Genomic DNA, 22,873 nt, shown 5'->3' on the forward strand with positions numbered 1-22,873 from the left:
AACAAACACATCTATTGCTTGTTCTTTGGTCCCTTGGGAAGCTCTGTCTGGCCAAAATAATGTTTCAGTAGGTTTCTCTGGTGTGACGATTGTAAGCCTATTTGCAAGACCTTTTGCATTAACTATTGGTCCCTTCACTGTGGATTCACCATTCTTATTGACATCTAATTGTGGAGAAAATGTGATGGGTTTGAATTTGTTAAAGAAGTTGTATGTTACGATTTATTGCTCCCAGGAAGGTGTTTACATGACAATAGGTCCGGATGTGGGCAGCGCTAATGGAAAGGGGCGACCACTCGGTCCCCCCGAACGTATGGTAGGGTGCCCTGACCCCCCCGGGAAAACATTTTGGGCGGGGGGCGTGTCCCGGCTGGTATGCCCGGAGCGGCGTAGCCGGGGCGCGCCTTTTCCCGCCCAAGAGGGGTTGTCCTAGACACCTACACCGTTGGCCGCACCCCGTAGGCGGATCGGAGGAGGGTACACGCCCTCCCGAGGAAGAATAAAAGAGCAACAATCTAAGGAAGCATCCTCTTGTTCCTGTGCTTGGAAGCTGCACCTCCTCGTTGCACGTGAGCCCGAGATGGAACAAGGAGCCAAGTTTGACCCACCCACCAGCCCCTTATGGCAACGAATAGTACTGCAATAAAGTCGATTAACGGTGATATTATCTCTTTTACAGGTTGTTTTAATAAAGTCTGGATTGTCTTTTTTGAGGATAATAAAATGGTTGCTAGTTAGCATGTTCTTAGGCGAAGTATCACAGCCTAGTTGAATGATGTGTTACTTGTGTAAATAATGGTTATTGTGTAATATCCAGTCTAACCCATTAGGTTCAAAATGTCGTATTTATTTTTGGTCGGGCGGTAAGGTCATGATCGGTGAGCAGTAATTGGAAGATCCCTAGAGGTGGGGCGCCACCCATTATGGATGGGAGCGCCCGGGGGGAGGCGGCCATTGGCCCCTCACACGGGGAGGCGGTACCCCTCTAAGGATGGGGCCGCCGAAAGGGAAGGCGGTCATAGGCCCCTCCCTGGGGAGGAGGGGCTACGGGCCCCTCCTGGGAATTTCCCGGAGCCAGGACATCCGCGACGGCGGATGTGGTAAGCAGTGTGGGGTGGGAGGGGGGTCTACGCTACCTTCTAGACACCTCACACGAGTCCTCGGACGACCACTAAGATGGCGTCGAGTAAATATGGGGCCCCCGTTAAGACAAGGGAAATTGGAAGTTGGCACAGAGGTACAGTCCTCTGTGCGCCCGCCCCTCACAAGTGAGGGGGGGAGTTCTGGTATTAGGGATCTGACACCGGTTACGACCTTGCCGTTGGCCCGTAATGTTAGGATGTACAATTTAATTTTGAGTATATGCATTTGCAGGATGTTTGGAATCGGCTAGGAGAACCTTTGTATTAGAGCTGTGTTAAGGTTAGCCAATAAACATCGTAATGTGAAAATGAAATTGTACATGATATGAAACTGTTATTTTAATGTTTTAATTTTGTTTCATATTTTAATAAATACGGCCGGGAGGGTAACTCCCTCCCGCCTTCCAAAAGTCAAGAACTGTGTCCGTCTTCCCATCATTGGGGATTGTGTTGGGAGGGGGTGACGGGTATCCCGGCCATAACAGCATCTGTCCGCAGATGCACCCCTTCCTGTTGAATGTAAAGATGTACCACCAACTTTTTGGGCAAGAGGGGACACAGATGCGGGACTATTGCTGATACCCCTGATTTCGATCCGACTTAAATACGAAGCTATTTTGCCTCGTATCCCTCAGTGTAAGATACCACAGGCAGGAGAGCGAGCATTATTGCAAATTGTACAGGATTTAATTGAGAAAGATGTGTTTGAGGAGACAACTGTGAATATTTGTAATAGTACAATTCTACCCATTCTTAAAAAGATGCCTTTGGGTTCCTCTGATGATCATGAAGATGTTTATCGTTTTGTGATTGATGTGCGCGAAGTTAATAAAATAGTAGTTCCCCAGTTTCCTGTCGTCCCTGACATTACCACTCTTTTGACAATGATTCCCTCCACTGCCAAATTCTTTTCTGTCTTGGCTTGAAAAATGCATTCTTCAGTTATCATATCCATTTAGATAGCAGGTATTTTTTCAGTTTTACTCTAGCTCTCAGAGGTTTTACATTCTGTCGATCTCCTCAGGGCTATACTAAAAGCTCAAGTATCTATAGTCAAGCTTTAAAGGCCAAATTGGATTCCCTTTCATTTCCTACAGGTAATGTATTGCTCCAATATGTTGATGTTCTTCTTATAGATTCTGACACAGAACAAGGTTGTAGGGATAGTGCAATTAAATTGTTTAGTAGTAAAGTTAGCACTGCTAACTTTACTACTACTAAATGCCTGGTGAGTTTCATTTCCCTAAGGCCTTGCTTTTCTAATGAATGCACTGTTCTTATTAGCCTATACCTTTCCCACTAGATAGAGGCCTTCTCCCACCAGCCTAGTGGCGGGCACGGACCGAGTGACCATGGGTAGGAGATAGTGCATGCCCCACCTCAGAGTCGAAAACTATACTTCTTTGTTCAGCTGAATCTGCCTGGGAAATTCCATCATGGGCGTTCCTTCCTTGGCTTTGAATTGTACATAATGTATCTCCATGTCAGTCCCTCTGCAGCACTCCTAAGAGATTGGCAGACCGGGCTCTGCTCGAGTGTATATGAAAAAACATATATTGGTCTGTATGCTCTACTGTCTGACTGACTTTTCATTTAGTATGGAAGGCTGAGAGGAGGTCGCGAGTGACCCGGGTGACCGTAACGGGCCACTTCCTTTACCTATCTGTTGACTCAGCAATCAGCCAACGTCTCCAAGTATTCTTTATAGAATTTGGCAGTAAGGCCATCCAGGCCAGGATGTTTAGCTGTTTTTAAGTGTGCTGTTGCACTTTTTATTTTGTTCTCCGTCATTTGAGCATACAGGGCTTCCTGAGCTTCAGGGCCTAAGCTAGGTATTTCTGTGCCTCCCAAATATAGTTCTATGGTATGGGTTTGTGGGGGATTTTGGGGCATATACATATTATCCAAATGGGTTGAAAATACATTATTACTTTCATATTGTGTGTAGACCAACCAATTTTGATCATCCTGTATTGCCAGGAAAGGTTAGTGTTGAGTCTCCATTCTAATAAGGTGCACCAGTAAGCGTCCTGCCTACACCCTCTGTGTACCTCCGTCATCATCATCTACTTTTGTTTCTATTGTATTTGTCTAGTCTGTCCCATGCTTACCCTACTTTCTGTCTTTGTTCAGTCCACTTTTGTGGGCCCGCTAAATCTGTGAGTAATGCTATTTCTAAAGGGACCAGAAGATTTACTTGGCACTGCAGATCTTGCTCTAGCACTTTCTTGACGCCTGCCTCTGTTGCCATACATATTCCCTTGAGCATTACGTTCATGGCATCCCATTTCATTGCTCTAGTGCTTGCCGAGTTCCAGTTGGCTCCAAAATATCCTTTCAATTCCGTGCCTACTGTTGTCTTATAGACCAGGTCATTGAGCGCTTCAGTGTTTATCCTCCATAACGGTATCTTAAATCGTGGCCTACCTAATGTGTACTTATTAGTAGTGGGGAATGGTCCGACAAATATCGATCCAAATAGTGCGCCTCTTCTACTCTACTCACAGCCCTTGTTTGTTACAAATATTAATCAAGTCTGCTATGTGTATTAGTCTCTGGGGTGTGGCAAGAATGGACTTTTTGGTGTGGGTTACAATGCCTCCAAATATCCATAAGGTTATAATTAATTTGCATCTGACACATGGCCTCTCTTGCTTTTGGTTTGGCCTCTAGCTTTGGGGGGTACCTGTCTAATGTTCTATCAAATGCACAGTCATAATCCCCTGCGACAATGAGTTCTACATCAGGTGCAAGGTATGTCTGTCTAAGTACTAACCCCAGAAACTCCAGGTCGTCATCATTAGGGGCATATATATTAATCTAGCATATAGCTCAGCCCTCAAACGTTCCTTCCACCACTACGTACCTCCCATTTGGATCTAGGCTAGTCCTTGTCACTTTAAAGGGGACGCAGGGAGCCACCCTGATCAGTGCTCCCCTGGCATACCCGAATAAGATGTTGCAAGTATCTGACCTTTCCACTTTCGCTGTACATATCTGAGACTATCTCCACATAGATGTGTTTCCTGCATTAAGGCTCTATTGCCCCTATTTCTTTTTAGCTAGGCTGCTACACAGATACGTTTGACAGCATTATTAAGCCCTCAAACATTCCACGTTATGAACTTGTAATTCTGTCTATCATCCTTCATGTCTCTGGAATGTCAAGGGGTGTCTCATTAGTTCCTGCCCGGGGCATAATGTTAGTTTCATATGGGTCGGTGACCTCTTTTAATTTCTGAGTATGATTATCATTTTGTCTCGTTGCATCTCCGATATTAAACTTAACAACAGGAAGTTGTACCTCATTCTCGCAGTTAAACAGTCGACTAAGGTCTCGGGACTCCACCCCAGACCGATTTTCCTTCCCCTCCCTAGTTCCCTTCCCATAACATTGCAATAAAAAACAATTCAGGCTAATTCAAATACCCAGTCTATGATTTACGGCCAATCTACCAGGAACAGCACCGGCTTGCGCGACCTCCGCAAGGCTAGCAAGGCCATGCCCATGCCATGCAGCTGGAATGTCCTACACCTTAAAATGGTGGAAGTATGTAGTTTAAAAAATGTTTTAGTCTCTCCTCTTCTGTCCGTTGGGTAAGTCTGCCCCTCGGCCAAATTGGATCAAATTCTGCTCCCCTTTCAGCTTATTTACTCAAGTTTCAGAGTGTTCACTCCCGGCTTCACCTTGGCCCAGAATGCCGCTGCAATACACCTAGGGGACCCTCTCCAGATTAACCTGGGGTACCATCAGACTGTGACTGGATTTCTTGCACCAAAGAAAGTGGGGGGGACTGGTTCTGAAGAGGTACCCCAGCCGCTTCAGTCTATAAAGTTCCATCAGCACCAACCAGGATGAGACCAAACTCAGATGTTTCATGCAGCCTGAGTCATTGCTCCTCTGGATCCTGACATTTGGCTCGCTTCCATCTATTCCTTCTCTATTTTTCACGCCATTCCTGATTTTTGTCTCGTCCGGCAAGACCTATTGAGTCCATCCACTCTGTTGCATCTTGGGGTGTATCGTAAAAGGGGGCCCTGTCCCCATATTGCACTCGGAGTCTATCTGGGAACATTAGGCTATTTTGAATATTGAGATCTCTTAGTCGTCTTTTGACTCCTAAAAATCCATTTCTGAGGTCCTGTACTTTCCTAGTATAATCAGTGTAATTATGGTTATTGCGATCTTCATATTTGGGTGGGCCATTTGCACGAACATATTATACTATTATATCTCTGTCTCTATAGTTCAACATACGTGCAATCAGGGCTCTGGGTGGTGCCCCCCGGGCTCAGCGGGGGCCCTGGGGAATGGTGGGCTCTTTCTACTGCAAACAATTTGGAGATTCTAATATTATTAAAGGCCCATTCGATCCAATTCTCGAAAAATTAATCAGCCGCCGGTCCTTCTGCTTTTTTGGGAAATCCTAAAAATCTTAGGTTGTTCCTTCTTGATCTTCCTTCAGCTTCTTCTACTCTGTCCCTCAGACAATTTGACTTTTCATGCAGCGAGATTACTGTTTTATGGAGCCTCTGGCCTTTTTCGCGCAGCTTCACCACATCACCTTCTGCATTTGTGACTCTGTCCACCACTTTTCTCAGCTCAACATGTAGGTGATTAATGCCCATTGCCATTGTATCTATCTTTGTCTATAGTGCCATTCGGGAGTCCCTAATGGCGTTTAATATATCTGTCACGTCTTGTGCTATAGTTCCTTGGCTAGGTGCCATTTCAGAGTCTCTTCTGGGCTGATCAATTGTTGCCGGCCCAGCACTGTGTATTGCGCTATTGTTGGCCTTTCCTTCTCTCTACTGCTTCTCTTTGCCCATAGTTCGGCTGTGTGTTGGTTGTTTTGCAAATTCTTTGCTGATTTCTTCTACCCAAGTGGGGGTGGGGTACCCTATCCAATTCTCTTTGTTAAGGTAAAAAGAAAATTCCCCCAGGCCAGCAGGCTAAGGGCTATCCATAAGTTCTCCAATCAATGTCTATTACTCTGTCCACTCACAGCCAAAAGGGGGGCTCTAGTCTAAACCTTGATCAAACAACATCCAGTGCCCCGCTTCGTGCTAAGGTGGGGCTTAAGGATATTGTGTTGTATCCCCTGCAGAGTCGCAACACTCTGCTGGTCCTTGCCCAGTTAAAGTTTCATAGGGATCTTATTAAGGTCTTCAGGAGTGTTCCACCATGGGTCCAGCAGGCTCTTCTACTCCACCTGGGAGTCCGACCTCTTCACTGCGCAGGTTCCAGAGTCCGGCTCGGGGCTCAGGCCTCTTCTCATTTAGGCATTCCTCACCGGGAGTGGTGCAAGTCATTGGGACCTCGGTGTTCCATGCGTCTTCTGGAGCACAGGTAAATGTTCTGGAACAAGCGTGAGGTCCAGTAGGATCTGGCGAAGTCACGCACAATGCAGTCTCCTTCCAGCACAGAGGGCGCGTATCCCAGCCATCAGGCCTGAACTTCTTCCGCCATCTGCCGGCCTTTTGGGACCTCAAGATGCCACCCCAACCAAGGATACCACCTCAGAGAGGCAAATCTGAAGCCCTGATAGTCCTGTAAGTCTTTGGGGGCCTGGGCAATCAATCGTGGGCCCAGCGTGAGGGTTGGGTGGGTCCAGGGTAGGCGTGCACATGTCATTTTTGTCTTCACTTTGCACGGAAGCTCTCTAGTTTGGGCTTCAGGCCTATTAGTCTTCCGGGCTCTCACGATATCAGCGGACCTCCATTAATCACATGACGGCCTCATGACGGGGGAGCCAGATCATGCCAGAGCACGGGACTCGCAGGCGGGGCCTGGAAGCCAAAACCCTCAGCCACGACTCCATTAGTCTTACTTGATTCCGGCACGCTGGTCAGGCACCTACATTAATGAGTCTGGCATGACACTCTGGTTGTTGCTCTCGTTAATCGATTTCTGTTTCCCGACCAGGGGTGGCCACCGTTTTTCAGCTTGCTGAGGTCTAGGGATATCGCAGCACCGTTTTGCTTGGCGTGATTGCCGGTTCCACCAGGGTTTGTGAGGGATTCCGATATTTGGGGCAGGAGCTCTGCGCGAGTCAGGCCACACCCGCCACTGCAGCAGATTTTATGTAATATTCTGACTTGTATAGCAAAGACATTGCTCTTAGGTCACTTCAAAGCATGGAAGAAGAATAGTTGAGGGAGGGAGCTGACATATGAGGGAAGGAGGGGACATAAGAGGGTAGGGGGAGAGGCAGGGACTCTTTAATGAGTGGTGTAGCTAGTTTAGAAATGCTTAGGTCCAAAGGCATAAGTGACTTAATCAAACCCCAAATATTGCTCTCACTTACTCCGGGCAATCAGAAGAGGGGTCAGAACGAGCAGATCCCCTCCCAGGCATATAAGTTCAGCCCTTCCTCCCTGGCCATAGCATGCATCATCACCCCTTTGAAACATTCAGAGGACAACAGTTTATAGTGCATAAAGGCCGCAGTTGTTTTTCATACATTTTTCAACTTACTGGATGGTCATTCAAGACCCATGCTTGTTTGTTACATATCACACTGATCAGTCAAAAATAGATCCCAATAGTTTTATCTCCATTTACTGGCTGACAGCACTGACCCTGCACAATGGCCCCTCTTGCAGGTGTCGTGAGACTCTGCTGGTTCTAGGCTTACCTTGCTACTGACCTTGTGGGCATTCGTCAGACTGGGTCTGGGCTGCAAGTGCTGTTCCGCTTCCCTGGACCTTTGCTGATCATTCTCCTGCTCCCTACATCCCTTCCGTGTAGCATCTCAAGGACAGTGTCTGACCGGCTCATCTATTCTGGCTGTCATTGTATGCTGTCAACTGCTCACCTGTATCCCTGCCATGAGGCATCCTAAGAAAACTGTTTGAGCAGCTCTTCTACCCAGGTTACTCTTTCTGTGCTTCTCCACCTCGCCCTTCTCCACAGTCCTTATGGCTGCGACAACCGCATTCTTTTGGTGTGGGTGGGTGGGTTCCACGATGATGATGAGGAGATGATCAGGTGTGGTCAAACGGGGCCCGTGCCCTCTTTTGACCTCTTTGGTATCCCCACCCTCCTTCCTCTATTGGGGGTTTGTGATTTTCAAAAGATGCACCCAATTGTTGTGCAACCTTTTTCACAGGCCTTACCTGCACTGCTTCTGGTGTTCCCGGTAGAGGTTTTGTGTGAGCTTCAATCTGGTCTGACTTGGCCACTCCAACCTACGTTGCTATTCTACTGACTTGTGCTGCAAAATCTATTTTTAAATTTTGAAGCAAGTCTGTCCTGTTTATTTCGACGGCTAAAACCACTGAATAGTGTCAGATTCTGGATCTGCTGTGTTTTCTTACATCAGATAATATTTTAAATAAGAAAGCTGAAGCCTGAAACATGTAGGGACAGGCATTATGTTTTTGACCTGTGCTCCGCCAAAAACTGCATGTCTGCTTTGAATACTCTGGGGCATATTATCAAGGGCGTTATCACCGATTTAGCAGCAATTTTTGCTGAAAAAGCGGCGATTTTGTTTATTGCCCAATTACCAAGCTGTCGCTAACAGCAGTTACCGACAGCTTCCAAGCTATTGTGACCGGTTTGGGGCCCGCTTTGCATGTCAGCGATATTTATCGCTAATGACTGCAAAGTGGGCGTACCCAAACTGGTAGCGACTGAAAGCAGTCACTAACACAGCTATTGCCAATTAGCAATACCTGCGACGCGATAAAAAAACATGTGCTAACCGCGATTAGCGCCAGGATTTTACACCTGGTAAAAACCATTACAGCCATAATAGTCAATGGGAGGTGGATTCTATGGCTAAGTCCCCACCTGCCTATTAGCAAGATTTTCCTTAGCTATAGGATTTTTATCGCTGAAAATCTCACATTATAGATTTGCCGCTATTGCTGGGTTTTTTATCGCCATGGAGATAAACGTTGGTAATACTGCGTTATCTCTACAATAAAATCCAGCGATAGGAGGCGATAAAAAAAAGTAGCGCTAAGCATGGTTTGCGATAAGTTTCGTAAGTTGTTGCTAATATGCCCCTCTCTTTCGTGTTTCACCCGTCACTATATGCTGTGGTGACCTGTGAGAGAATGTATTTAGTATGTAATGAATACAGGGTAGAAACAATGCTCCCAGTCAGCCTCAAAAATCTAAAAACGTTTTGGCGGGAAGAACAAAAAGATCAGCACAAATGCTTAAACTTGCAGCGTCTACCATATGTGCCCTCAGATGACAGATGACATTTATTGGTTGAAGTTATTTGGCTGGTCTACCTTAGAAGTGCGAAAGACGAAGCCTCCATTGCTGTGTTTAATGCAACTCTTAAAATCAATTCCTAACTTCTTGCAGTGCATCATGTAATTTTGTGCCATAAAGTTCATTTGGACTTTCTCATGATTTCCACATTTTCTCAGACTAAGATAATATAGTGCCACACATTTCACCGCTGACCAAATGCATTAAGAGCGTCTGATGCAATCTGGCAGGCTTAGAGAAGCATACATTTCTACTTCAAAATAATTTGTGGAAAATTGCCTGGATACTTTCAGGTGTATATTTGTCCCAAAGTCCGTAGGGTACATTTCCATTTCTGCAACGTAAACAAAATTTCACTTACGTTAACCATAGGAGTTCCTGTCAACCTTAAGTTTTCAGTTACTAGCTGCGTGAGCATCAGCAGTGTAGGATGATGGTAGTCAAAGCGGTGTCCAAGCACTATCGATATGATGATATTAGCGACAGCAAAGTTCATTATTTCCGTAACGTCAAAGGGCTTCCCTGGGGGAATATTACAATTGCAATTAATTTAACATTCCATATCTAAATGAAACCATGCTATGCATTTAATCATCCATACTGAACATATTGCACAAAATCATTGCTCTTACACACTTTCTGTCTAGTGGACTACTTATTAATTCATCATTTATCTGTTAAGTAAATAAAATAAGGAGCCTATTTATCAAGGGTTTGCATTGCGTTTGCACAATGCAACGTAGAGCATGCGTGACGCAAACCCTAAAATGCGATTTTGTCAAGCCACACAAGGCCACATTTTATGGCCCTGTATGGCTTGGCTAATAAGGGGTAACACCACATTTCACATCGCTGCGTTAATATACTCTGGCCAGGGAAAGCGTTCCATGGGTGTTGAGTGGGTGTCCCAAGACAACTTCCATTGGTTTTGATGCATTTGCCGATTTACCATCACTGGTAGACCTGGGGATGCCTCAAAATGATACACCTTTCAGGTAGAGGTGCAACCAGAAGAAATATCTTTATTTCTCCTTGTTACTTAATTTTTCTATGTGGTCTGAATTCTGAAGCACACCTGGATAATGAATATGCCTCTCAGGATTGTGTCTGTGCAAGACAGCTCCCCTTTCTGCACAAAAACAACCCTGCATGCAATGCAGGCACCCTTGCTCTATGGGGCAAGGGTGCCTGCATTGGTGCTAGGCAGTCCATTGAGTGCCAGAACTGTTGAGTGGGTATTCCCACACAACTACCATGGATTTTGATGGATTTGCAGATTTACCATCATTTGTTAACCTGGGAATGCGTCAAAATGATACACTTTCCAGGGAGAGGTGCAACCAGAAGAAATATCTATTTCTCCTCGTGACTTCCTTTTTCTAGTGGTCTGAATTCTGAAGCAAATGTGGAGAAGGAATATGCCTCTCAGGATTGTTTCTGTGCAGGAAGGCCTCTCTTCCGCCACAAAAACAATCCTGCATGCAACTCAGGCATCCTTGTGCTATGGTGCAAGGGTGCCTGCGTTGGTGCTAGCAGTCCATTGTGTGCCAGAGCTACGGAAAGGATAGTAATGTGCCAAATTGTAATACATATGGCACATTCCTGCCCTTTCCTAGTAATGCTGCATAGCAAGGTGACTTGCTGCACTGCATTACTTTTTTAATAAAGAGGCCCCTTGTATCCCTAAAGAAAGACATGCCAATGGTGTCCTCTGCTTTTACCATTAACATACACTGCAACTCAGATACCCGTTACCAAGTAGTAGGTCAAAGCATGTATGCACAGGAATACAAATAAAATGGAGTTAAATTACGTACTCGCTCAGCAGCTAACTTCCAAGTAAAGCCCAGGGAGTAGGGAGCTTGGTTATCTTGGATATTTTTGCTGTTGGGAAGCTTGTGATACCCCAGTCTACAAACTGCAGGGAAAAGAGGGCAGCAACTGTGTGCCTGGGCTGTTTAGGAACTATTCAAGAGTGGCTTGAGAGTCGTACATTGGCACATATGGCCTCTTTTATTGGTAAATCTGCATTGGCTCTAATGCTCATTCCATGCAGCTCTGACTTCAAACCCATCACACATGGAGTACACCAAGGTTTACTGAGGAATCCCACACTTGTTGCTATTTGCATAGACTCCCTACCTGCATGAGGATGGATTTAATTCCTTTCTCTATGCTGATCATAGTCACCTCCATCTCTGACTGGACAGAGACTAATTTATTTATCAGCGAAAATGTAAGAGTTGTATCAGTGTCATACTGGTATCCTGCATTTAAATACATTATGAAACAAAATTCTTATTTTCGGTAATTGCAACTAATGTCCCTGCACCACATCTTGCCATTTCAGCGTATAACCTGGGTTTTATCTTTGATACAGCTCTCTTTTTCAATATCCAAATGTCAAGACTGAAAACCACTTGTTTCATGCTACTGAAAACGCTGCTAAACATCCAAAGTCATTTACCCTCGCTTTGTTAGAAGACAGAAGTCCAGTCTGCTATTCTTTCTAGACTGGACAATGGTCACTCACTGAGGCATATTTAAAAACCCCTAGCGCCATCGGAATGTCACGTTTTTTGACGCTCCAGTGGCGCCCTATTCTAGCTTGTATTTACAAGCCATGTTAGACACTTTGTGTGGCTTAACACAGTCTTGTAAATATGGACCTCTGCAATGCAGTTTTGTGTGGCAAAGAGCATGCAATGGGTGTTACTGTGAGCATTCCCAGCAACACCCGTGGTTTTTTGACACTGCTCCGGATTTTACAAGAATATGTAGATCTGAGGCAGCGCCAAAAAACTAACTCCTTTCAAAAGGAGAGATTAATGTGGTGAAACAAGGAAAAATACTTTTATTTCTCCTGGTTTTTTTGCTCTTTCTGTGTTGCATTCTACAGCACACATAGAAGGAGCAAAATGCCATTAATGATTGTTTTTGTGCGGAAAGGTGTCCCTTCCTTGTGGAAATTAGCAAAATTGATGTACCTAAGCGGCGTTCATTTGCCTTTTCCCATTCCCCTCCCTGTAAGCACCATGAATACTGTGAAATATTGACCGCATCATTCCGCCAGCAAAAGCCCGTGCCCATATGTACATGACAGCCATTTTAGGCACCATGGCCTTCTTGCCCGCTCATTGGAATCCCCGGCTTCCCTCCTGCGCGTATTTGAACAACCCCCCCTTCTCACATGCATAGACCATAAAACCCTCTCCCTCTGCGCGACCCTGCTCTGAAAAGCAACCCTCCTGCTTGACCCACCCAAACCCCCCATTTCCTCTCGAAGAAGCATCCTTCGCCTCAGCTGACATAACCCACCCCCCCCGGCTGTACCTGACTGCCCCCGTTCTCTCATGTACGGGTCATAAGACCTCTCTCTCTCAGTGCGATTCTGTCCCTGGGCATCACACCTCATGCCTGACCATCACCTCCCTTCTTCCTATGAATACCCCTCCCTTGATGACCCCTCCACTGAGCCCGATTGTCCGGACGGACCACTGGTCATCTCTTTCGCCTGAGGATACAGTTCATTGCCCACCACTGTATGCACTCGTCCCTCTTCAAAAGAGCTACTATTGATCATGACCTCCCCACCCCTCCGAGAATCGATCAGGCGCACACATTCCAAAGAAATCAGCGGCACACTCAGCTGAGCAATAGCCCCCTCCCATTGTATGGTGTGAGGACCTGTACTGTAGCCACGTGTTGGATTGCGCTAGAACGGGGAGGGGTCAGGGATGTCTTTTCCTTGTTTCACAATGTCGTTATTGTAATAAGGAATGTTTGTAATGTATAAAAGGCGATGTCTCAGAGAACTTGTTAGAGCACCTCCCGAAAGACACTGTGTTTCGTGTCCGAAATGACAGGCTCTCCTCATGAGAAATAAAACTCTGTTCTTGTGTTCCTACTTCCAGCGCCCGTCTCTATATTTGGTAACTATTCAGAATGAAAACTAAGAGGCGTCTTGCGCTAGCAGCCTGGGCATCGGTTGTAAATTGGGCTGACTTTCCACAATTGGCGCCCCAAACGCGGAGCCCATCAGCGACATAAGGTCCGGTAAGAGAGGTCCAGACGATGGGGTGAACATCTAAACGATCGGAGTATACCTGCCTTAAGAGGACCCTCGTCCGGCTGCTGATTGAATGAACTTCACCGATTCCGAACGGACCTCTCTCGAGTGACCTACTGTCCTGACTGAGATCCCACAGGACTGCTGCGGTAAAATCATGGAGTAAGAGAACGATCGGGCGCTGGAAAGGGGAAGACGAAGAACTGTCCATATGGTCCGGTCCGGGTAAGGTTAAGTAGGAGACGCCTGTTACGTCTAATTGGTAGGATGGCTTTATCCATCTGATTGACTGATTGATTGTTTGTATTGGAATCGGTATTTAAATACTGATATTGTTCATTGATTGGTTGCTCTGTTGTTCTTGGAGATTCGCTGTCTGCAAACAGGGAAAGAACACGTTCTCTCTTTGCAGGTAGCGAAAGGGTAGGTAACGCAAACCTTTAACACGTCGTACCTACTTATTCTCCCCATTGATTGATTGTGGGCCGAACTGTTGTTCGCGGATTGTTCTCTGGAGATTCTCTGCCTGCAAACGGGGAAGAACAGGTTCTCTCTTTGCAGGTAGCGAAAGGGTAGGTAACGCAAACCTTTAACACGTCGTACCTACTCATTCTCCCCATTGATTGTTTGATTGACCGAACATTGATTGTTCGATATTGGTTCTTTTTGAGGTATTCACCGCCTGCAAACAACGAAGAATAGAAATATTCTGTCTAGTCTTTGCCCGCCGTGATAAGATAGGTAGTGCAGACTTTTGTCCCCGTTGTAATCCGTCATGCCTATCTTCTCCCCACTGATTGGTAAACTAGTTCCACCCGGACCATTTATTGGAGGTAGATCATCCGGTTCAACCGGAGGGGATCCCTGATAGAAGGACATATAAAATATGATGTGATCACCGAATCCTGTTAACAGAAACTTTAGCATGAAACACACACTAGAAAAGGAAGGAAAAGAAGTCGAGCTAAGCCAGTAGCCCACTGATGAGTTTCCGACTTCATTAAAAATAAGAAAACGTTAGAAATAGTCCGTAATAAGAATTATAAAATGGCGAAAGAAGCCAAGCTTGACGCCAAGACAGCCACAAGGTAGCTAGGCCCCGCCGCCCCCTCGCTATCCAAAGCATGTCTGTCCCACCGCCCGCCACGCCCCAAATAACAGTACCATGAGATAGATACAAATCAGCAGATACCTACCCCCATTCCGGAGGCTCCCGAAGTGCAACAGGTCCGCGGTTACGCCCATCCGGAAGGCGAGGCCTCAGCGCGTGTAGAGCAGGGCTCGGCTGGCTGCCATCGGAAGGGGAGGCTGTGGGGCGGACGGCCCGAAGGTTGTTAAGGTCTCCCCATTCCCTTCTTTCCTTCTGCCCTGCGGGCCACGGGGGGGGATGTCTTGCCTCAGCCACCGACCCCCCCCCCTCTCTATCGCCTGCTCCGGCCGTCAGCGATAACACTGAAGAGTTGCAGGTAGCCCCTTCAGCGGCAACACTTGAGAGTTGCAGGTAGTCTCGCCTGGTCCGGCCGCTCCTTGCAGGTCACAAAAGGGGGGGATGTCTTGCTGCCTCCGACCCCCCCCCCCATCTTCATTGCCTGGTACGGCCATACCAAAGTGGTGGAGCCAAGAAACGGCGCGGGGTCGCTGGAAGGGGGAGGCGGCACCAACGAGCCTCCCCCACCCCCCTCCAGGTGGAGGCTTCCAGCGACACCCCAACGCTCCTGCTCAAAGAGGGTCCATATCAAAAAGGTGGGTTTTTCTGCCCAGGACTGGCGCGCGCCCTGTGCTCCTCGACCTTGAAGATTCTAAAAGAGCCGGGGGGGGGCCAACCTCTCCACGAGGCGCCCCCCGCCCCCGTCCTCCGATGGAGCCACGAGACGTCGGCGCACTCCTGCCGGCGCCAGCCTCAGTTTGGAAATGACTAAAAATCCTGCAAAGATACAGATTTGTTCAGTTCCGGTGGAACACCAGAATGACCCGGTAGGAAAGATTGTTGCATCCCTCCCCACTTTTTGACTGATGGCTCATATCGCTAGTCCGTTACCCTATTACGAAAAACTTTTTGAACTGCCAAAGGAAGGTTCTGGTCCAACCACGAGTCAGTAGAGACAATCTGACTATACTGGGACTTGCCTGACCTCGCCCAAAATGGCGCTGATACAAAATGAAACTTTCAACTCCTTGTTGCACCCTGATTGCTCAGCCTTGATGTTCCAAGATATGTATGCAGTTTTTGGACAATGAAAATAGATAAAATGGATATTTATTATGTGTTTGGAAAAGAAAGCGATGTAAGATGGGTATTGATTATTTGTTGGGACAATGAACTGATATGGGGTGGGTACTAATTATGTGGATGGATAATGAACAGATATGAGATGGGTATTGATCATGTATTTCAACAATGAATTCAGCATAAGATGAATACTGGTTACATGATTTTTCAATGGATTGAGGCACGATAGGTACTGAGTGAATAGTTGGACAATGAGATGATGTAAAGTTTGAAACCAATGGTTATTGAAAGTTCGAATTTTCGACATTTATGATGCTTGCTCCCAATGAATTTCGATAAGATTTTATTACGCTGCTGCACTTTATATTATGAAATAAATGGCCACCGACTTCGTTCCTCTTATGCACAGTTCCAGTCTGCTCCGTAGCCGGCCCACTGGGTTGTAGGCCCGTATTTGTGCGCCAACATTTTTATTAAAGGGTTTTTTTGAACAGGCAAATATAATTGTAGCGTTTGGATTGATGAGTTTCGAAATGTATGGCTACTGTCACCGATATAAGTAAAATACATGCAGCATGATTAAGGTTGAAGGTTAAAAAGGCCCGATACTTAGCAGCTACATTATGTGTCACAGGCAGCCGGAAAAGTGTTTTAGAAGCCCTTAAGCGATACCGAAGAAATGTCACCTGACCACCACCCTTGCACATGGCCTAAAAGGCCACGATCAAGTGATTCATGTAGATACGCAGACCATCGATGATTATCTATCTAACAATACTGGTCCCTCTGGGCTTAAACGCCGAGATGGTAGAGAATGCACCCCGTGGAGATGGGTCGAGTATGTGGTAGGTAAAAACATTTTCGGATTATTGCGCGCTGATGTGTTTTGAATGCTGCCCCCACACCCTTCTCTCTCCTCCCTTCTGCAGGTCGCGCCGGAACATCGGCTGAAGTATGGAAGAGCGATGATCGAGCGACCGACAGAAGGGGAAAAAGGGGATCTGAGCATAGTACTTATGCTAACGAGCTTTGAAAGGTGAAGACTTAGATATGACTATGCCTCCTAGAACGTAGCGACTGGGAGGATGGACTAACGTAGAAACTTGACGGGTTAGTACTGTATGACAGAATTTGACTCGAACCAGCACGCCAGATAGTGCAATTATGACGTTTTTCTAGATAGGGAAAGGACAAAGAAAGTTCCGGGGTAAGGTTTACCTAGGCACCACCCATCTGGAAAAGTAGGAATGATGTTGATGTTCAAAAATATACCACCTCCTTCTCGCACTCTTATAGACATAGCCAAGCTGTCCGACTGTTCTCCCGATTAATGCCCTCCGTTGCCTCAGCCTGGAGAACTTCTTGTCAATTGACAGAAACAAAAAAGTGGTTCAAGATCCAACTGTGGGCAATAGTCCGACCAGGTTAATTCCTGACCAACTGACCGAGGTGTAAGTATTGGCGATCGAGAACGCTCGCAAAGATAGCAAACAAAAGGAAAAGGAGGAAAAGGTAAAAAGAGCTCAGCACGTAGGCAAATAGGATACTAAAGATACGCAGCATGCAGAAAGAGATCTTTTTGGCCAATAACTGTTTTATGTTTTGTAATGAACCTTTTTTGTATGTAATACATGTACTGTCTTTCTTTGACTGAGTTTCTGTGTATGTAATGTATGGGTTTATGTCTCCCCTCTGTTCGCGTCTCTGTGTTACCTGACCCCTGCTGTTCTGTGTTGTGAGCGCACTAAATGACCCATTACTGTACACGTCTCTCTCTCCCTCTCTCTCTCTCTCTCTCCCTCTCTATCTCCCTATCTCTCTCTCTCTCTCTCTCTCTCTACATGTCATACGTGTACCGAATGGCTCGTTTAGGTTGCGGACGACTCTCACTCTCTATGAGAGTCTCCCTATTCCCTCTTCCTTTTCGTGGTAAAATTGTGCCCCGTCGGCACCAGCCTAATTGGGTTCCTTTTTTTGAACGCAAAGGTGTTCAGCAAAATTGACAGAAACTAAAACGATTGTGACTTGCCATATTACTACCTCTCCTTTCTGCAAAATAAATGAACTTGAATTGGCTAAGAAAGAAAGGGCAGGTAAGACGACTGATATCCCCCAATCTGGCCTCTTATAGGGGGGACTACATGTCAATGGCTTCCTATTCTTCAGTTCGTTAGAAATACGATCCCCAATGCCCAGATTGATCCCCAATGTCCAGGTTGCCCCACCCATATGTACTCAAGCGCGAATGTTCAAAGCGTCCCCGCTTCTCCCATTGACCCCTGCACCATATCAGCTACCCCCGAAGTATAACTAATGGCCTTGATTAACTGTCGCTCCTCGATGAAAGTCTGTTTACCCCCCCTCTCTCGATGATAGCACCCCCGCCCTGTTTGAAAGGGTTAACCCGCTCTGAAGGGAAATGTTAGACTGTTAAGGCTCGGGTTAGAAAGACAAGTCTCCGCTGGAGGTTCCGAAATGTTGAATTTGATGAAATGCGCAGTTGATAGGAGTCTGATTTCTCTCCATTTGTGTCATGAATAGACGATGAATAAACTTGGCATGAACTCAGTAGGAATGCCGACATATACACTGCATGGCAATAGACTTCTGACTGTGACCGATGAACGTATCTCCCAAGTGCGTAGGATTGAAGGAGGAATTCACATGCATAAATGTCTTCTCCTGCCAGTTCTCTAAAGCTTGTTTTGTACCTATTCAAAGATATACGATCATCGGAGGAGAAGGGTCGGACGTGACGTACAGCCTGGCTGCAGATCTTGAGACACATGTGACCTCGACCAAAGGTGGAGCTGCAGGGCAACAAGATACGGGACGAGACAGCAATCTCAAATGCGGAAAATGAAAAGTTGGCGGGCTGCCCTGAAAGCCCTCAGTGTGCCGGAAGTCTTCGCCCCCTTTTTGGGCCCGATTGATGGGCCTGCCTGCTCGTTATCCTTCGCTCCCTTGGTCCCTTGGAAGTGTCCGAAAAGATCTGATCCCACTCCGCCCTCTCTTCCCTCGACTATCCAACAACCCCCTCTTTTTCCACATGACTTTTTGACTCAGAAAGAAGAAACAGCATTTAGGTGGAAATAAGGTTTGCAAACGGAAGTAAAAAGAAATATAGGTGCCGAGCATAAGGCACCACCAAAAGGATTGGTTAGGGAACAGGACTGTGGTCTAACAGCAGAGGACTGACCGCACCCTGCAACGCGTAAGGATAGATCCGAGCTGGACCTATAGCTCCACCGCCGGTGCTCAACAGCGCCAACGAAAAGATACGGACGAGAGCCTACCAGTGATGGCTCACTGCTAAAAAGACACTGTGACGAAGATATATTGGACTGAATTCCTCCCTCAACCACTTGGTATTGTTTTCAAAATGTTTGTCGGTCACCTTTAGAGCTGTACATTGATGAGAAAGTCAGAAGCATTTATACTGTGTAGTATGCTGCACCCCAGGCTTGTAGTAACCCAACAAATGTAAATTTCTATGTATTGCATCCTGCCAATCACATCGACTGCTCATGGTTATATGCAATCTGCTAGTATTGATAAGTTTTCATCAACGATACATGTTTATATGTACACCCGTTAATTAGGAAATGAACTAGCTTATGGTAAAAGCGGCGACAGTGGAAATTAGCAAAATTGATGTACCTAAGCGGCGTTCATTTGCCTTTTCCCATTCCCCTCCCTGTAAGCACCATGAATACCGTGAAATATTGACCGCATCATTCCGCCAGCAAAAGCCTGTGCCCATATGTACATGACAGCCATTTTAGGCACCATGGCCTTCTTGCCCGCTCATTGGAATCCCCGGCTTCCCTCCTGCGCATATTTGAACACCCCCCCCCCCTTCTCACATGCATAGACCATAAAACCCTCTCCCTCTGCGCGACCCTGCTCTGAAAAGCAACCCTCCTGCTTGACCCACGCAAACCCCCCATTTCCTCTCAATGAAGCATCCTTCGCCTCAGCTGAGAAAACCCCCCCCCCAGCTGTACCTGACTGCCCCCGTTCTCTCATGTACGGGTCATAAGACCTCTCTCTCTCTGTGCGATTCTGTCCCTGGGCATCACACCTCGTGCCTGACCATCACCTCCCTTCTTCCTATGAATACCCCTCCCTTGATGACCCCTCCACTGAGCCCGATTGTCCGCACGGACCACTGGTCATCTCTTTCGCCTGAGGATACAGTTCATTGCCCACCACTGTATGCACTCGTCCCTCTTCAAAAGAGCTACTATTGATCATGACCTCCCCACCCCTCCGAGAATCGATCAGGCGCACACATTCCAAAGAAATCAGCGGAACACTCAGCTGAGCAATAGCCCCCTCCCATTGTATGGTGTGAGGACCTGTACTGTAGCCACGTGTTGGATTGAGCTAGAACGGGGAGGGGTCGGGGATGTCTTTTCCTTGTTTCACAATGTCGTTATTGTAATAAGGAATGTTTGTAATGTATAAAAGGCGATGTCTCAGAGAACTTGTTAGAGCACCTCCCGAAAGACACTGTGTTTCGTGTCCGAAATGACAGGCTCTCCTCATGAGAAATAAAACTCTGTTCTTGTGTTCCCGCTCCCAGCGCCCGTCTCTATATTTGGTAACTATTCAGAATGGGAACTAAGAGGCGTCTTTTGCTAGCAGCCTGGGCATCGGTTGTAAATTGGGCTGACTTCCCACATCCTGCACAAATACAATGATCCCTGCAATGCAGGCACCCTTGCACCATAGTGCATGGGTGCCTAAGTAGGCGCTTGGCAGCTTTTTAAGTGCTGGTACTGGTGTGAGCACATGGATGCGCCGTACTTTTGTTGATATGGAGCATCCCTGCATTTTGAAAAAGATGCAGCTGAGTGCAGCAAAATTGCTTGCGGCACCGCTCAGTGGCTTTTTCAAGTTAATATGCCCCTCTCTTCCTAGACAACTCTCATCAGCTTATAAATAATATTCAAATGATTCAACTGGCAAAAGCACAACTGATTCTCAGATCAGCAAGTGCTTTAATAAAACCACCCGTTCATGCACTGGCTTCCCATCAAGAAGCTCTAATACGCGTCTATTTTACGAAGCTCTGCATCAGCTTGTACCCTGTATCTTTGGAATTTGTTATGCAGATAGCTTCCCATCAGGGAGCTTTACGTTGACTCGGCTATCCTATTCATTGTCCCTAAATAAAATGAACCCTCGTGGCCATTCAAGACTTTTCATATTCTACAGCAACAGATTGGAATCACCTAGAGTGGCTTGTGTCGTTTACTGTGGTGAACTAGCATCACAACAAAAGGAAACACTTTCTTATCTCTACAGAAGCTTGTAGTATGGTGCTGATGTACTGTTCTGTCACAGAATTACCTGCGCGCATTCTCTTTGGCAACAGACAGGAAAGATGGGCATAGCAAGCTACATCGGGGCCACGATCACGTGTATTCAATGATGCCTACATTGAACGGATGGAGAGGGGGCCCACGATAGTGGAGCAGAAACATGGAAACATATCCGGATCTCAATATATCAAGGGCAGCTCTTCCATTAAGGCCGAGGAGCCAGCAAAACATTGCCTTCAAAGATGGAAACAATAAATGATAAAAAAGTTAATTTATTACCATTTTATTTTTTAAAACCCCGTCCCAAACTGAGAATCAGGCCAGGGGGCGGGTGCGAGGCTTTCTGCTGCTGCAAGCAGTGATTAGCAAGACACTTAAAGTTTAAAATGTGCATGTCTTTTTGGTTGGCCGTTTAAGGACGACCAGACAGACATGCACATTTTAAACCGTTCTAACCCACCTGTCTAAGACAGCTGGGTTAGAGACAGCATAGGGCTCCAGTGTCCTCGGGTGCGGCGAGAGAGGCCGCACCCTCCAATCCTGGCATTGCTCTCATACAGCATAAGAGCACCACCGAGATTCGTTACTGCAGTTTTCTGGAGCCTGTCTGCCTGGAAAGAAGATTCAAGCAAGGAGAACGGCGTGCCAGGAAGGTAAGTATAATGATTTCTTTTTTAACTTATTTTTTACTTTTGTCCACCCCACCTCATCACCCTCTTATATGGCAACCACCATTGCAATATACCAGAGTGGCAAGAAGGCTGAAGAAAGAACAAGGATGGAAGACATTGATCAGGAGAAGCAAAGGGAGATAAACCCCTTTACTGCGGCGGCTATTCCGCCGCAGTGCTAAGGGGGCGGGGCGGAAGAGCGGCGGGCGCATGCTGGTGACGGAACCGCACCGTCACCAGCGTCGGTTGCGCTGTGCTTATGACGGAGCGGTTCCGTCATGGCCCCGCCCGCTCAATAGAATGCTCAGCGCAGGCGCGGAATTCGCGCCGCGCATGAGCAGCGGGCGGGCCATGACGGAACCGCTCCGTCATCGGCACAGCACCACCGCAGCTGATGACAGAGCGGTTCCGTCATCAGCATACAAGGGGTTAATGACAATGCCGATATTAATGAGCAATGGGCTGATCCAAAGCCCACTCTGTAAATATGTATTGTATTGAAAACAATAGGGTAGGCCAAAAGACAGCTAAATCTTTCTATAGCCATGGTCTAAAATAATATTACTGACATTCCTCAAAAGTTGAATGTACTCATAGTAAGTTCCTCATTATTCCTATTTGGAGGCAAACGAGTTTGTGCCGGTTAACTGCACATCAAAGACGTTTTACCTTTATAATTTGCAGCAAGAAAAACTAGCAGCAATTTGGAAGGGCAAATGTCACACACTACAATTTAGCTCATGTCTGACACCTGGAACGATCCACAAATTGCGTACCCTACAAATACTACTGACTACAGCATGGGCATTAATGGACAGATAATTAGCCCCATGGAGAGCACATAAGCAAGAATTACTCCATGAGATGGTCATTTATAACATGTTGGACAGACCTCAATAGAAAAAAACATTTATAACAATGTGATCAGCGGTTTTACGGTTGTACTTAGAAAGATTTGCAGAAGGTCTGGCAGCACATGTGTGTCAACGGTTAGGGTTCGATGCGTTGACCTTTACCAAGCATTTGGGTCACTGCGTTGTTGTCGAGCTTCGCTGAGGTGAAGTCAATGCATCATCGTCGAGCAGCGCAGAGCCTTATGGTCACGCCATTCAGGCTGTAGAACTGCTATCATCGAACAGCCTCTTCATCTTTGTCGAAGGGTGATGCATCTATTCTGACTGGTGCAGTGGTGAGGATG

General features: G+C 46.6%; 1 protein-coding gene across 1 annotated transcript in view; it reads right to left on the reverse strand.

Annotated features, from left to right (window-relative positions):
* The window catches only part of LOC147706981 (cytochrome P450 2K1-like), a 318,269-nt gene that overhangs the window by 191,975 nt on the left and 103,421 nt on the right, over positions 1 to 22,873 (reverse strand). The window contains exon 4 of the mRNA XM_086926209.1: positions 9,737 to 9,897. Coding sequence (XP_086782335.1) covers positions 9,737 to 9,897 — 161 coding nt within the window. The remainder of the gene's footprint in view (positions 1 to 9,736; positions 9,898 to 22,873) is intronic.

Source organism: Lissotriton vulgaris, chromosome 6 (assembly GCF_964263255.1).
Source record: "Lissotriton vulgaris chromosome 6, aLisVul1.2, whole genome shotgun sequence".
Classification (NCBI taxonomy): domain Eukaryota; kingdom Metazoa; phylum Chordata; class Amphibia; order Caudata; family Salamandridae; genus Lissotriton; species Lissotriton vulgaris.